General features: G+C 42.6%; 1 protein-coding gene across 5 annotated transcripts in view; it reads left to right on the top strand.

Annotated features, from left to right (window-relative positions):
- The window catches only part of LOC129819896 (uncharacterized), a 103,253-nt gene that overhangs the window by 15,467 nt on the left and 73,923 nt on the right, over positions 1–13,863 (top strand). For 3 of the 5 annotated variants that reach the window (XM_055876583.1, XM_055876584.1, XM_055876581.1), the window contains 15 exons: positions 6,620–6,819; positions 7,088–7,181; positions 7,333–7,350; positions 7,472–7,537; positions 7,647–7,786; positions 7,953–8,072; positions 8,158–8,212; positions 8,587–8,625; positions 8,713–8,775; positions 9,736–9,884; positions 9,988–10,104; positions 10,235–10,283; positions 10,361–10,441; positions 10,545–11,366; positions 11,546–11,623. In XM_055876583.1, the coding sequence (XP_055732558.1) occupies positions 6,620–6,819; positions 7,088–7,181; positions 7,333–7,350; positions 7,472–7,537; positions 7,647–7,786; positions 7,953–8,072; positions 8,158–8,212; positions 8,587–8,625; positions 8,713–8,775; positions 9,736–9,884; positions 9,988–10,104; positions 10,235–10,283; positions 10,361–10,441; positions 10,545–11,366; positions 11,546–11,623 (2,091 nt within the window). Of the gene's footprint in view, positions 1–6,619; positions 6,820–7,087; positions 7,182–7,332; positions 7,351–7,471; positions 7,538–7,646; positions 7,787–7,952; positions 8,073–8,157; positions 8,213–8,586; positions 8,626–8,712; positions 8,776–9,735; positions 9,885–9,987; positions 10,105–10,234; positions 10,284–10,360; positions 10,442–10,544; positions 11,367–11,545; positions 11,624–13,863 lie in introns of those variants that run through there. The other 2 variants (XM_055876582.1, XM_055876585.1) reach the window with 2 other exon arrangements.

Genomic DNA, 13,863 nt, shown 5'->3' with positions numbered 1-13,863 from the left:
TTTTGTACAGCCTGAATTTTTAAAAATTGATTAAATTGATTTTGTCACTGGCCTACACACTACCCCATAATATTAAAGTGGAATTAGGAAACTTTTGCAAATTTTATTAAATGAGAAGCTGAAATGTCTTGAGTCAATAAGTATTCAAACCCTTTTGTTATGCAAGTCGAAATAAGTTCAGGAGTAAAAATGTGCTTAATTTTTGAAAAAATATTTAACCTTTTATTTAACTAGGCAAGTCTGTTAAGAACAAATTCTTATTTACAACGAAGGCCTAGGAACAGTGGGGTAACTGCCTTATTCAGGGGCAGAACTTTACCTTGTCAGCTCTGGGATTCTATCTAGCAACCTTTCGGTTACTGGCCCAACTACTAGGCTACCTGCTGCCCCACTTAACTTTACAAGTCAAATAAGTTGCATGGACTCTGTGCAATAATAGGGTTTACATTTTTTTATTTTTTTTATGTCCAGCTCATCTCTGTACCCCACATGTACATTTATCTGTAAGGTCCCTCAGTTGAGCAGTGAATTTTAAACACATATTCAACCACAAAGACCAGGGAGGTTTTCCAATGCCTCGCAAAGAAGGGCAGCTATTGTTGGATGCGTAAAAATTGAAAAAAGCAGACGTTGAATATCCCTTTGAGATGAAGCTATTAATTACACTTTTGATAGTGTATCAATACACCCAGTCACTACAAAGATACAGGCGTCCTTCCTAACTCAGTTGATGGAGAGGAAGAAAACCGCTCAGGGATTTTTATCATGATGCCAATGGTGACTTTAAAACAGTTAGTTTAATGGCTTTGATAGACTTGAGGAAGGATCAACAACATTATAGTTACTCTACAATACTAACCTAATTGAGAGTGAAAAGAAGGAAGTATGTACAGATAAAACATTTTCTGAAACATGCATTCTGTTTGCAACAAGGTACTAAAGTAATACTGCAAAAAATGTGGCAAAGCAATTCACTTTTTGTCCTGACTACTAAGTGTTATGTTTGGGGATAATCCAATACAACACATTACTGAGTACCACTCTCCATATTTTTAAGCATAGTGGTGGTTTTCAAAGTACAGAGATCCTTGGTGAAAACTTGCTCCAGAGTGCTCAGGACCTCAGACGGGGGCAAAGGTTCACCTTCCAATAGGACAATGACCTTAAGCACACAGCCAAGACAACACAGAAGTGGTTTCTGGACAAGTCTTTGAATGTCCTTTAGTGGCCCAGCCAGAGCCCGGAGTTGAACCTGATTTAACATCTGGAGAGACCTGAAAATAGCTGTGCAGCAACGCTCCCCATCCAACCTGACAGAGCTTGAGAGGATCTGCAGAGAAGAATGGAAGAAACTCCCAAAATACAGGTGCCAAGCTTGTAGCGTCATACCCAAGAATACTCGAGGCTGTAATCGCTGCCATAGGTGCTTCAACAAAGTACTGAGTAAAGTGTCTGAATATTTATGTAATTAAAAATATATATATACACTGCTCAAAAAAATAAAGGGAACACTTAAACAACACAATGTAACTCCAAGTCAATCACACTTCTGTGAAATCAAACTGTCGACTTAGGAAGCAACACTGATTGACAATAAATTTCACATGCTGTTGTGCAAATGGAATAGACAAAAGGTGGAAATTATAGGCAATTAGCAAGACACCCCCCAAAACAGGAGTGATTCTGCAGGTGGTGACCACAGACCACTTCTCAGTTCCTATGCTTCCTGGCTGATGTTTTGGTCACTTTGAATGCTGGCGGTGCTCTCACTCTAGTGGTAGCATGAGACGGAGTCTACAACCCACACAAGTGGCTCAGGCAGTGCAGTTCATCCAGGATGGCACATCAATGCGAACTGTGGCAAAAAGGTTTGCTGTGTCTGTCAGCGTAGTGTCCAGAGCATGCAGGCCCTACCAGGAGACAGGCCAGTACATCAGGAGACGTGGAGGAGGCCGTAGGAGGGCAACAACCCAGCAGCAGGACCGGTACCTCCGCCTTAGTGCAAGGAGGTGCACTGCCAGAGCCCTGCAAAATGACCTCCAGCAGGCCACAAATGTGCATGTGTCAGCATATGGTCTCACAAGGGGTCTGAGGATCTCATCTCGGTACCTAATGGCAGTCAGGCTACCTCTGGCGAGCACATGGAGGGCTGTGCGGCCCCACAAAGAAATGCCACCCCACACCATGACTGACCCATCGCCAAACCGGTCATGCTGGAGGATGTTGCAGGCAGCAGAACGTTCTCCACGGCGTCTCCAGACTCTGTCACGTCTGTCACATGTGCTCATGTGCTCAGTGTGAACCTGCGTTCATCTGTGGCGAATTTGCCAATCTTGGTGTTCTCTGGCATATGCCAAACGTCCTGCATGGTGTTGGGCTGTAAGCACAACCCCCACCTGTGGACGTCGGGCCCTCATACCACCCTCATGGAGTCTGTTTCTGACCGTTTGAGCAGACACATGCACATTTGTGGCCTGCTGGAGGTCATTTTGCAGGGCGCTGGCAGTGCACCTCCTTGCACTAAGGCGGAGGTAGCGGTCCTGCTGCTGGGTTGTTGCCCTCCTACGGCCTCCTCCACGTCTCCTGATGTACTGGCCTGTCTCCTGGTAGCGCCTGCATGCTCTGGACACTACGCTGACAGACACAGCAAACCTTTTTGCCACAGTTCGCATTGATGTGCCATCCTGGATGAACTGCACTACCTGAGCCACTTGTGTGGGTTGTAGACTCTGTCTCATGCTACCACTAGAGTGAGAGCACCGCCAGCATTCAAAAGTGACCAAAACATCAGCCAGGAAGCATAGGAACTGAGAAGTGGTCTGTGGTCACCACCTGCAGAATCACTCCTGTTTTGGGGGGTGTCTTGCTAATTGCCTATAATTTCCACCTTTTGTCTATTCCATTTGCACAACAGCATGTGAAATTTATTGTCAATCAGTGTTGCTTCCTAAGTCGACAGTTTGATTTCACAGAAGTGTGATTGACTTGGAGTTACATTGTGTTGTTTAAGTGTTCCCTTTATTTTTTTGAGCAGTGTATATACACTTGCAAAAATTTCTAAACCTGTTTTTGCTTTGTCTTTATGGGGTATTGTGTGTAGATTGAGAAACTTTTTTTGTAACGAAATGTGGAAAAAGTAATTGGGTCTGAAAAATTTTCGAATGCACTGTTTAAACGGTTCGTAAACATTTTGTTAAAGTGACCAGTGTACAATGACTATGTACATAGAGCAGCAGTCTAAGGTTCAGGGCAGGGTACTGGGTGGTAGGTGGTAGAGGTCGACCGATTAATCGGAATGGCCGATTTTAATTAGGGCCGATTTTCAAGTTTTCATAACAATCGGAAATCGGTATTTTTGGACACCGAATAAAAAAAAGAATTACACCTTTATTTAATCTTTACCTAGGCAAGTCCGTTAAGAACACATTCTTATTTTCAATGACGGCCTAGGAACGGTGGGTTAACTGCCTCGTTCAGGGGCAGAACACAGATGTTTACCTTGTCAGCTCGGGGGATTCAATCTTGCAACCTTACAGTTAACTAGTCCATTGCTCTAACCACCTGATTACTTTGCACTCCACGAGGAGCCTGCTTGTTACGCGAATGCAGTAGAAGCCAGGGTAAGTTGCTAGCTAGCATTAAACTTATCTTATAAAAAACAATCAATCATAATCACTAGTTAACTACACATGGTTGATGATATTACTAGTTTATCTAGCGTGTCCTGCGTTGCATATAATCGATGCGGTGCGTATCGTTGCTCCAATGTGTACCTAACCATAAACATCAATGCCTTTCTTAAAATCAATACACAGAAGTATATATTTTTAAACATGCATATTTAGCTAAAAGAAATCCAGGTTAGCAGGCACTATTAACCAGGTGAAATTGTGTCACTTCTCTTGCGTTCATTGCACGCAGAGTCAGTGTATGTGCAACAGTTTGTGCCGCATAATTTGCCAGAATTTTACGTAATTATGACATAACATTGAAGGTTGTGCAATGTAACAGGAATATTTAGACTTAAGGATGCCACCCGTTAGATAAAATACGGAACGGTTCCGTATTTCACTGAAAGAATAAACATCTTGTTTTCGAGATGATAGTTTCCGGTTTCGACCATATTAATGGTCATGTGTTTATTATGTTATAACTAAGTCTATGATTTGATAGAGCAGTCTGACTGAGCGGTGGTAGGCAGCAACAGGCTCGTAAGCATTCATTCAAACAGCACTTTCCTGCGTTTTGCTAGAAGCTCTTCGCTGTGCTTCAAGCCTATCAACTCCCGAGATTAGGCTGGCGTAACCGATGTGAAATGGCTAGCTAGTTAGCGGGGTGCGCCCTAATAGCGTTTCATACGTCACTCGCTCAGACTTGGAGTAGTTGTTCCCCTTGCTCTGCATGGGTAACGCTGCTTCGAGGGTGGCTGTTGTCGATGTGTTCCTGGTTCGAGCCCAGGTAGGAGCGAGGAGAGGGATGGAAGCTATACTGTTACACTGGCAATACTAAAGTGCCTATGAGAACATCCAATAGTCAAAGGTTAATGAAATACAAATGGTATAGAGGGAAATAGTCCTATAATTCCTATAATAACTACAACCTAAAACTACTTACCTGGGAATATTGAAGACTCATGTTAAGAGGAACCACCAGCTTTCATATGTTCTCATGTTCTGAGCAAGGAACTGAAACGTTAGCTTTCTTACATGGCACATATTGCACTTTTACTTTCTTCTCCAACACTTTGTTTTTGCATTATTTAAACCAAATTGAACATGTTTCATTATTTTATTTGAGGCTAAATTGATTTTATTGATGTATTATGTTAAAAGAAGTGTTCATTCAGTATAATAATGTCATTATTACAAATACATTTCAAAATTGTCAGATGTATCGCCATTTTTGGTCCTCCAATAAAAAATCGGTATCAGTATCGGCGTTGAAAAATCATAATCGGTCGACATTTAGTAGGTGGGTCATGGCAGTGTCTAAGGTTCATGGCAGGGTACTGTGCGAATGCCGACTAGTGATGACTGTTTAACAGTCTGATGGCCTGGGGATGGAAGCTGTTTATTAGTCTCACACCCTGGGGTGTGTTCAGGATCTTTGGATGTTACTGGAGTGCTTTGTAAACAAAGTTCTGCTAAATTGGCTGGGTTGCAGAAGGTAGTCGTGGTGTTATCTAACTAGTCTCTGTTAATGGTATTCCATAACTTGTCTCTCCCCCTGACGTTGGCCTCAATGTATTTTCAACCCTTTACGTGGCCTCTAAAAGCACTATGAAACATAAGGCTTTAGGTTTTAACTACCTGCAGAGTACTATGTCACAGGATCTCCTGTGAGCTGGTTCAGGGTACGTGGCTCTGGACGAATGTGCCGTACACACTACCTGACTAGCTCACTGGGCGAGAAGAGGAACAGCTCCAAAATAACTTTTCCAATTGAAAGCTGCCTATGTGGCATCTATAGTAGTCATATACATAAATGATAGTTCAATCGAGTACAGGCTTAACTGAATGACAACCGAGACAGAATATAATAAGACATTTTATTTAATAGTTTGGGGTAGACCTCGTCTCTGAGGATTGCTAGTCATAGCCAGATGCTGATGACTTGTGTGGTAACAATTCTATAGGAAGAGAGACTGCAGATTCTTTCAAACACTTATAAGATTTGCAAAAAAAGCTCAACGAACAGTGTTCTCTGCTTTTATAGAGAAGCACAGCCTTTTTGTATACGTGGCAGTCAGCAGATGGTGTGTAAAAAGGCAATTCGTTGTCCGTGCAGATTTAAGATAGATGGTTGAGCCCTCGGGCTAACTGCATTCACGACAGCAAAACACTATAGTGCTCCTTTCTGCAAGTTTCCATACATGTGACTTTCTGTGGATAGTAAACACACGGGATGTCACATGCTGCGGTCGCACCGAAGTGGACCTTAGCTATACGCCCAGTCTAATGACCCAGTCCCACAAAGACAAGTTTGTATTAAGTTAGAAAAAACTCTAGCATATAACGAGACAATTCTTTAAACAGTAAAACATGGGATAGCATGACTAATTATGGAATTTTCCAAGTATTTTATCAAACGGGTGGCAACCCTAAGTCTAAATATTGCTGTCACATTGCAAAACCTTCAATGTTATATCATAATTATGTAAAATTCTGGCAAATTAGTTCGCAACGAGCCAGGCGCCCCAAACTGTTGCATATACCCTGACTCTGCGTGCAATGAATGCAAGAGAAGTGACACAATTTCACCTGGTTAATATTCACTGCTAACCTGGATTTCTTTTAGCTAAATATGCAGGATTAAAAATATATACTTCTGTGTATTGATTTTTAAGAAAGGCATTGATGTTTATGGTTAGGTACATTCGTGCAACGCAGGACAAGCTAGTTAACCTAGTAACATCATCAACCATGTGTAGTTAACTAGTGATTATGTGAAGATTTTTTTTTTTTTTTTATAAGATTAGTTTAATGCAAGCTAGCAACTTACCTTGACTCCTTGCTGCACTCGCGTAGCAGATGGTCAGCCTGCCACATAGTTTCCTCATGGAATGCAATGTAATCGGCCTCCAAAAATGCAGATTACCGATTTTGTTATGGATCTTTAGTTCCTTTCTCAGAAGGGTCATTGATTACCAAAGATGTTACCATGAATTCCGTTGCTGAGGCTGTTCCTATGGAGACCAAGTCAAGCCCAGAGAAGACCTATGTCACACCTACAGCTGTTGAGACTGTAGCTACAGCAAGTACTGCTCCAGTTGTTACCACAGCTACTAGCCAGAGAGGGACCTGTCGACTGCACTGTCAGGTGAGGAATACTGTTCCTCACACCACACTGTAGCCACCATTTCTAATTTTCCTGGGGTTAAGTGTCCTTCAGTACTTAATCCCAGGTAAAGGTCCTGCTCCAGCACTGGTGACATGCCTCCTCTCTAATGTTGGCATGGTGGCTGCTCAACATGTTTACTTTACATCTCTACATCTGGAAATACTTAAACCCTCTCCCACACACTCTGAGGAACAGGAGGCTCATCAATTGTGTGTGTGCATCCCTGTCATCTCTGTATCCACTTCAGGACTGCAACGTGGTATGTGAGTCTGTGTCGCAGTACAAGTTACATGTGCGTCACTGGGAACACAAGAAGATGCTAGGAGATATCTTTGGACCAGGTACTAGTGATGTTGACCACCAACCATAAAAAAATCAACTACTGCATCGTTTCCCCATCATACGATACATCTTTTGAGAGTTACATTGTTTATAAAACAAAAGAGTGACTAGATGAACTAACCTTTTCTCTCTCTTTTTCTTCTTTCTTAGGGGACGAGGACAGTAAAGGTGAGTTTTCTGACTCCAATGAAAAGTATATGTTTAATACGTTCATCTCATTGTCCAGTTCTACTGGCCATCAAGATCACTGACAACATTCTTACTTTCCTTCTCTCTGCCGTTGGTATAGCCTGCATCCCATCGTTTACCTTGTATGAGTACCTCCGGAACCCAGAAAGAACCGAACCAATTATTGGTAAAGGGGTGCCCTCTTTTCATAAAATATCAGATGTTAATATTATTATGCTGTTTTGTCCCAGTTGCGCTACCATACATACTGTACTCTGACGGATTCCATTTCCTAGGTGTCTATCTGTTGGTGATGTGTGTGAGTACTGAGTGTTGGAAAATGCCCTTCTACCTGTGTCACACCTGTCAGGAGATAATCCCCGCCAATCTCGTCATGACTCACCTCACCTCCACACTCCACCTTCGAAGCACTCTGGTCAGTGTGTATGTGTGTTGCTTTTTATATCACCCTTTATGGCTATGGCTGCTTCAAAATTATTTTTCAACCATCTATGTTGTGCTTATGAAGCATTATGAATGTTTTCTAAAGTCTGTATACGTTGTAGTTAGTTGAAAGTGGGTGCCCTATCTCTTTGTATCAGATGTACCAGAGTCCGCAGTGTCTGCCATTCGGGTGGGGGACAGAGATGGGCCTGGAGGTCCTGAAGACTCTGGCCTGGGAGGAGGAGAGAGACCGAGGACAGAGAGAAAATGTACTGAAGGTAGGGAAGTATGGGGGGGAGAAGGGGAAGTTGCTCTGGAGATGTGAAGGTTTATGGTCTCATGCCTTTTCTTGCCCTCCCCCAGGTGTTTGATATTCCTGACAGTGTTTTCCACAGCATTAAGATGTCCTACTCCTCTGGTAAGTCATCTCCCCACTAAAAATAATAATAGATTTATTTTATATAGCGCATTTCATTACAAAGGGAATCTCAGACACTTTTAAAAACAAATGTAGGGTTGTGGCAGGTTCAGTCTTAGGTGCTGGTCTTCCACTGCTTATAATGTTGATGCTCATAGCGTTGATGCACTTAAGAGTTGTAGTGGAGGATGCGTAGACGGTACAGGGAGGGAGAAGTGTCAGTCGGATAGATAGGCCCGACGCTCTTCATTGGGCACCTCGCAGTCTCTTCCTCCGTAGGTAGGCTGGATCATCAACTGCCGAAAGTCTAGCACCCCCTGCATTCATGTCCTCTGTCTGTTCTCTCTTGCGCTCGTCTCACTCTCATCCTCAAGCCATGAAGAGACTCAAGACCTTCCATCGTTATCTAAAAGGTTAGTAGACGTTCATCATAAAGTTTCTTTGGTGTCATAAGAGGAGCAATCAGGGCTCTAAGAATGTTTCTGTGTGTTATCCTGTAGTTGACAGGCCGCTGACGTTTTCCGCCCATCTGAAAAACAAAGACCGGAGGATTCCTTTGCTGGGTGAGTGCAGACCAAATGAAAACAGAATCGAAAGAGTAGCAGACAGAAAGCAGGCATACAAAGTGGACATACAGAAGCACAAATGCTATACAAACAGTAAGTGTTTATTGTGGAGGTTCTTACCTTACCCTCTGATGGGTATTAACCACTATAGCTTTGTGGAAATATCCGTTTTACCATCTGTGCCTCTGTATCCTTTTTGTGTTACTGATGTATGTAACAATAAGGCCTCTGAATCCTCTTGGACCACTCACATACTGCACAGTACAGTCTGTCCTCTGAATGACTTCAGTGTTAGAACATCCTGTGTCCAAGGGAATATGTGGTTTACATATGCATTTAGTTTCGTTACCTTTTTATATGGTGCTCTGTCCCTTAGATGTATTAGTATTTATTGCATGGATTCCATAGGTTGAGGACACTCAGTTTGAATGCTACTTCTATACTACTCTTCCTGGCTGGCCGTTAAGAAAATCTTGAATTGGATTCAAGTGTTTGTCGTTTTGTTCTCGGTATCTGAGTCTTGATGGTTATGAAGATACCGAGAACAAACGACAAACACTATTCGAGTCTACTTAAAGACGCATACACATAGCATAAAACTTCGACATCTCAAACACCCTTTTATACGTTAGAGAGGGGAGTCTCTTTTGTCCTAAACCTATGGAATACAAACAACAGTGTTCATAATAAATCCTGTTCCAAAAAGATAGTAAATACATTATGGAAACCAGTTGTCCATTGGAAGAGATTTTCTTCTTAACCCATATTTATTATTTATTTACTTAAGCCATTAACAAGACCATGACATACCCTCTATTTAAGCATAAAACAAAGGGGAAGCATGTTTTACCCGTGTTAGAGATACACAGTTAGCCCTAGAGAAAAGTAGTTCCCATCAGAAATACCCCTCACCTCTGTGTTCAGGTCAATAACTCTATTTTTTTATTTCTCTCTCAGGTCTGCAGTTCCTGGTTCAGTACAGCGTTACTAGGGCCGGGGCCTCGTCTCCAGGCTGGGGTTTCCTGTGTTTGCTGTGTGAGAGGAAGTTGTCAGATGGACTCAGCATCGCTCACATACACAGCTATGAACACGTCACCACGTTCCTGGTAGATACACACACAAAGGTTTACCAATTTGTTGCTCCAACACAACATCAAAAAAGCCTATTACAGCCCTCTTATACAAGTCTGTGTGTGTGTGTGTGTGTAGGAGCGTGCCCATCCAGGCTCTGTGAAAGAGGTAAAGGAGTCTGATGAGAGGAGGAGCGAAATACTGCTGGACCTGGCACAACAGGCTGAGAAAATACATGCCATGGGGCGTCTACAGGTATCACACACACACTCCACCAGACGGGTCCAGGTGAAACACTCCAAACCACCACAAAAAACCCACAGTTATACCCTGTAGTGATGCATTGTCCTCATCCCTCTTCCCTCGCTCTCTCTATCTCTTTAAGTTCATGATGTTGCAACGCTACATCAGGGAGTCAGTCAGCTACGAGAGAGGTGTGTGTGTGTGTGTGTGTGTCTACATTTTTTTGGTCACCTTTGTTAGTGTGAGTGTTTAACTCTGTATTCTGTAGCCTTAGTGATCTTGAAGGCGATCAAGAAGAGATTGAACATGGGAGAACTGATGCCCCTGCTATCACCTGGCAAGAAACTGGGTGAGTTAGAGGGGAGGGAGAGGTGGGAGGGAGAGGGTAACACATCAACTAGACATTTAACATTGGAGGCAGTGATGAAGGTGGTGATGTTGCTGTTTCTTAGTTCCCACCAGTTCGATCAGAGACCAGAGCCAGACTACCCCAGAACCTGCCCCTGCATCTGTAGGAGAGGAGAAACAGACGAGGAAAGAGACTGACAATGAGACCGAGATGGACAGGGAGGACACCCCAGAAACCATTCAAATGACTCAGGAGACTGGGGTGGAAGTGGACAAACGCATTGGCAAAGAAACCTGCAGTGATCCCTGTAAAGGCACTGGCAGAGAGACCAGTAAAGACACTGGCAGAGAGACCAGTAAAGACACTGGCAGAGAGACCAGTAAAGACACTGGCAGAGAGACCAGTAAAGACACTGGCAGAGAGACCAGTAAAGACACTGGCAGAGAGACCAGTAAAGACACTGGCAGAGAGACCAGTAAAGACACTGGCAGAGAGACCAGTAAAGACACTGGCAGAGAGACCAGTAAAGACACTGGCAGAGAGACCAGTAAAGACACAATAACTAAAGCTAGTCAAGAAACCAGAAAGGACAGCAGGAGCAGAGGGAAAGATGAGGCAGAAAAGATAATCAAGGCGAAAGAGATGGAGAGAAATGTTGAGAAAGAGACTGACAAAAAAGAGACCAGTACAGAGACTGTCAAAAAGTTAGGGAGTAAGACTAGAAACATGACAGTCCAAGAGACTGGGAAAACGACCAGTACAGAGACTGTTAAGAAGACTGAGAGAGAGACCTGTAGAGCTGTTAGTATAGTGGCCAGTAGAGCCAGCAATAGAGAGACTAAAAGAAAGCATGCTAAAAAGCCAGAGACTTGTAAAACACCTGAAAAGAAGACCTATACTCAGACTGTGAAAGAAAAAACTAAAGGTGTGTTCATGTTTTGAGTTTGTGGTACATGTGAGTGTGTGTGTGGCGTAGTCGGTAGTTTTCAGTGTTTATTTGGATCCGTGTTTGCTGTTACAATTAGCTGTGTATGTTTGTGCATACTCGCAATGAGTGCGAGGTAAGTGGCATAGTCAGCATTGTTGACTCTGTTTGTCTTCTAGTGACTCCTCCCCCCGTCTCCCTTCCAACCACTGATCTGTGGGATTTCCTGAAGAAGCAGAACCGAGAGGCTGTGATTGGTCAGTATCTCTGCAGTGTGTTTTAATGTATTCTGACACATTATTGTTTAGCTGAACAGATGTATTATTTGACCTAAGCAGGGCTGATTTGAGATGAGCAAAATCCAAGTCAGTCCTATCCAACGAAGAGATAATGAGCAATGACACGCTATCAGACTGAGTATTGTGTTGAACTAGCCAGAGAGCAAATTATCTGGTGGAGGTCCTAGCCTCTCACCCACACCATTCAGTTAGCAGATCAACCTGGGTTTGGAGCTCATTGTCACTGATTAAAAAAAATAGGTTTGAGAATGAGGTCAATGGAAGACTTGTGTGAAAATGTGTGGTGATCTCCAGTCTGAATACCACACTTAGTGTAGGCGTGAAGCCACTGCCTGTTTACTAATGTGAATGCGATGGAGTTTGTGGATATGTGAAGGTCCGATGAGCTCTTAGTCGTGCCAATTTTACATCTAACTAAGATGTTTGGTGTAGTATTTATCAAGTGAAAAGTGTTCATGAACAAACATTTAATTGAAGAATCCTTACTGCTAACCGAATACGTCATAAAATGTCGTAATATATGCACAAACTGTTCCGACCAGTTTCGGATGGGAAGCATGCGGAAGCCTTTAGTCTGACGTGGCAAGTCTTCCCAAAATCCTGTCTCGTTCACTCGACTAATGAAAGTCTGGCAGAGTTGATGTTTGTATTTATAGTTTGAACGGTCACAGAGGCGGTGGCATTCAGCACTCGTATTTTATTGGCTCTGAGTAAAAATTATATTTCCTTGATTGTTCCTTGTACGATTTGGGCAAATCTAATTGAATGTTTTTTTTTTTTTATACCAAATATTGTGATTTGCAATTTTACTTGTGATATAGGTCAAAACACTTGGGTGAACTGTTGGAATCATGGGAATATAATTATTATTCAAATTCTTTGGTTGGAATGCAGTGGGAACTTTGAATACTGTGTTTGGATTTTTTTTTTTTAAGCCAGGGAGGAGTTATTGTGACGGGAGGAGCCAAAGGGTTGGTCAGTGACGTCGAATAGATGTTACATTTTTCTCTAATGTCTCTGATTCATGTAACATATTCATGCTTAGCCTATTTCTCTCTGATGAATAACATGCATACTGTTGCACAAACAACATGCTGATCTAGGCCTACAGCACCAGTGGTATCAGACTGTATTAGATAGGTTAGCTATGTTTCCTCTGGCTCAGGGTATTTGGCTAACTAGCAATTACCATTTAGTGACTATTCTTGTGCCACAACTTGCTAATAAAATGCTGACTAAATAGTTATTTACAGAGGGTAAAATGCACAAACTAGCCTAATAGTGTAATTATAGAGTGTATGTGGATTTATATTAAGAAGCAAAGTGGAAAGCAGCATTGTCACCAACATCTGTTGCATTGACAATGCAATGACCATGCAGAGCGAACTTGGAACTGCAAGTCTGCGCTCCTTGAGTGACGGGGCGGGGCTTGTTTGTGGGAAGCAGTGTGCCGAGAGGGACAACTCAAGTAGCAAATGAAGTCAACTATATAAAGTGGAGTTTCAAAATATTGCAGATTTGCAGACTGTTGTCAATTTGTAAAGCATACTTCAGCATATGGAGATGTTCTCCAAAATCTAAGTTATCATGCCATTTTTATACTTTTAAAACTGGGGAGGTCCCTAAGAGATCCTCCCTCTGCTGCCATACCAGATTGTTACTTGATTGGTTGATATAGCTAGCGCTGACAAGTTATTATGCACAGAACGGTGGGTATGCAATATATCAAATGAAATTTTATTTGTCACGTGCACCGAATACAACAGGTGTAGACCTTACAGTGAAATGCTTAATTACAGGCTCTAACCAATAGTTCAAAAAAGGTATTAGGTGAACAATGGGTAGGTAGAGAAATAAAACAACAGTAAAAAGACAGGCTATATACAGTAGTGAGGTTACATACAGATACCGGTTAGTCAGGATGATTGAGGTAGTATGTACATGAATGTATAGTTATAGTGACTATGCATATATGATAAACCGAGAGTAGCAGCAGCGTAAAAAGGGGGGTTGGGGGGGCACACAATGCAAATAGTCCGTGTAGCCATTTGATTACCTGTCCAGGAGTCTCATGGCTTGGGGGTAAACACTGTTGAGAAGCCTTTTTGTCCTAGACTTGGTACTCCGGTACCGCTTGCCATGTGGTAGTAGAGAGAACAGTCTGTGGCTGGGGTCTTTGACAATTTTCAGGGCCTTCC

This window comes from Salvelinus fontinalis, chromosome 22, assembly GCF_029448725.1.
Source record: "Salvelinus fontinalis isolate EN_2023a chromosome 22, ASM2944872v1, whole genome shotgun sequence".
Taxonomy (NCBI): domain Eukaryota; kingdom Metazoa; phylum Chordata; class Actinopteri; order Salmoniformes; family Salmonidae; genus Salvelinus; species Salvelinus fontinalis.
This window is presented reverse-complemented; position numbering and strand designations above follow the sequence as displayed.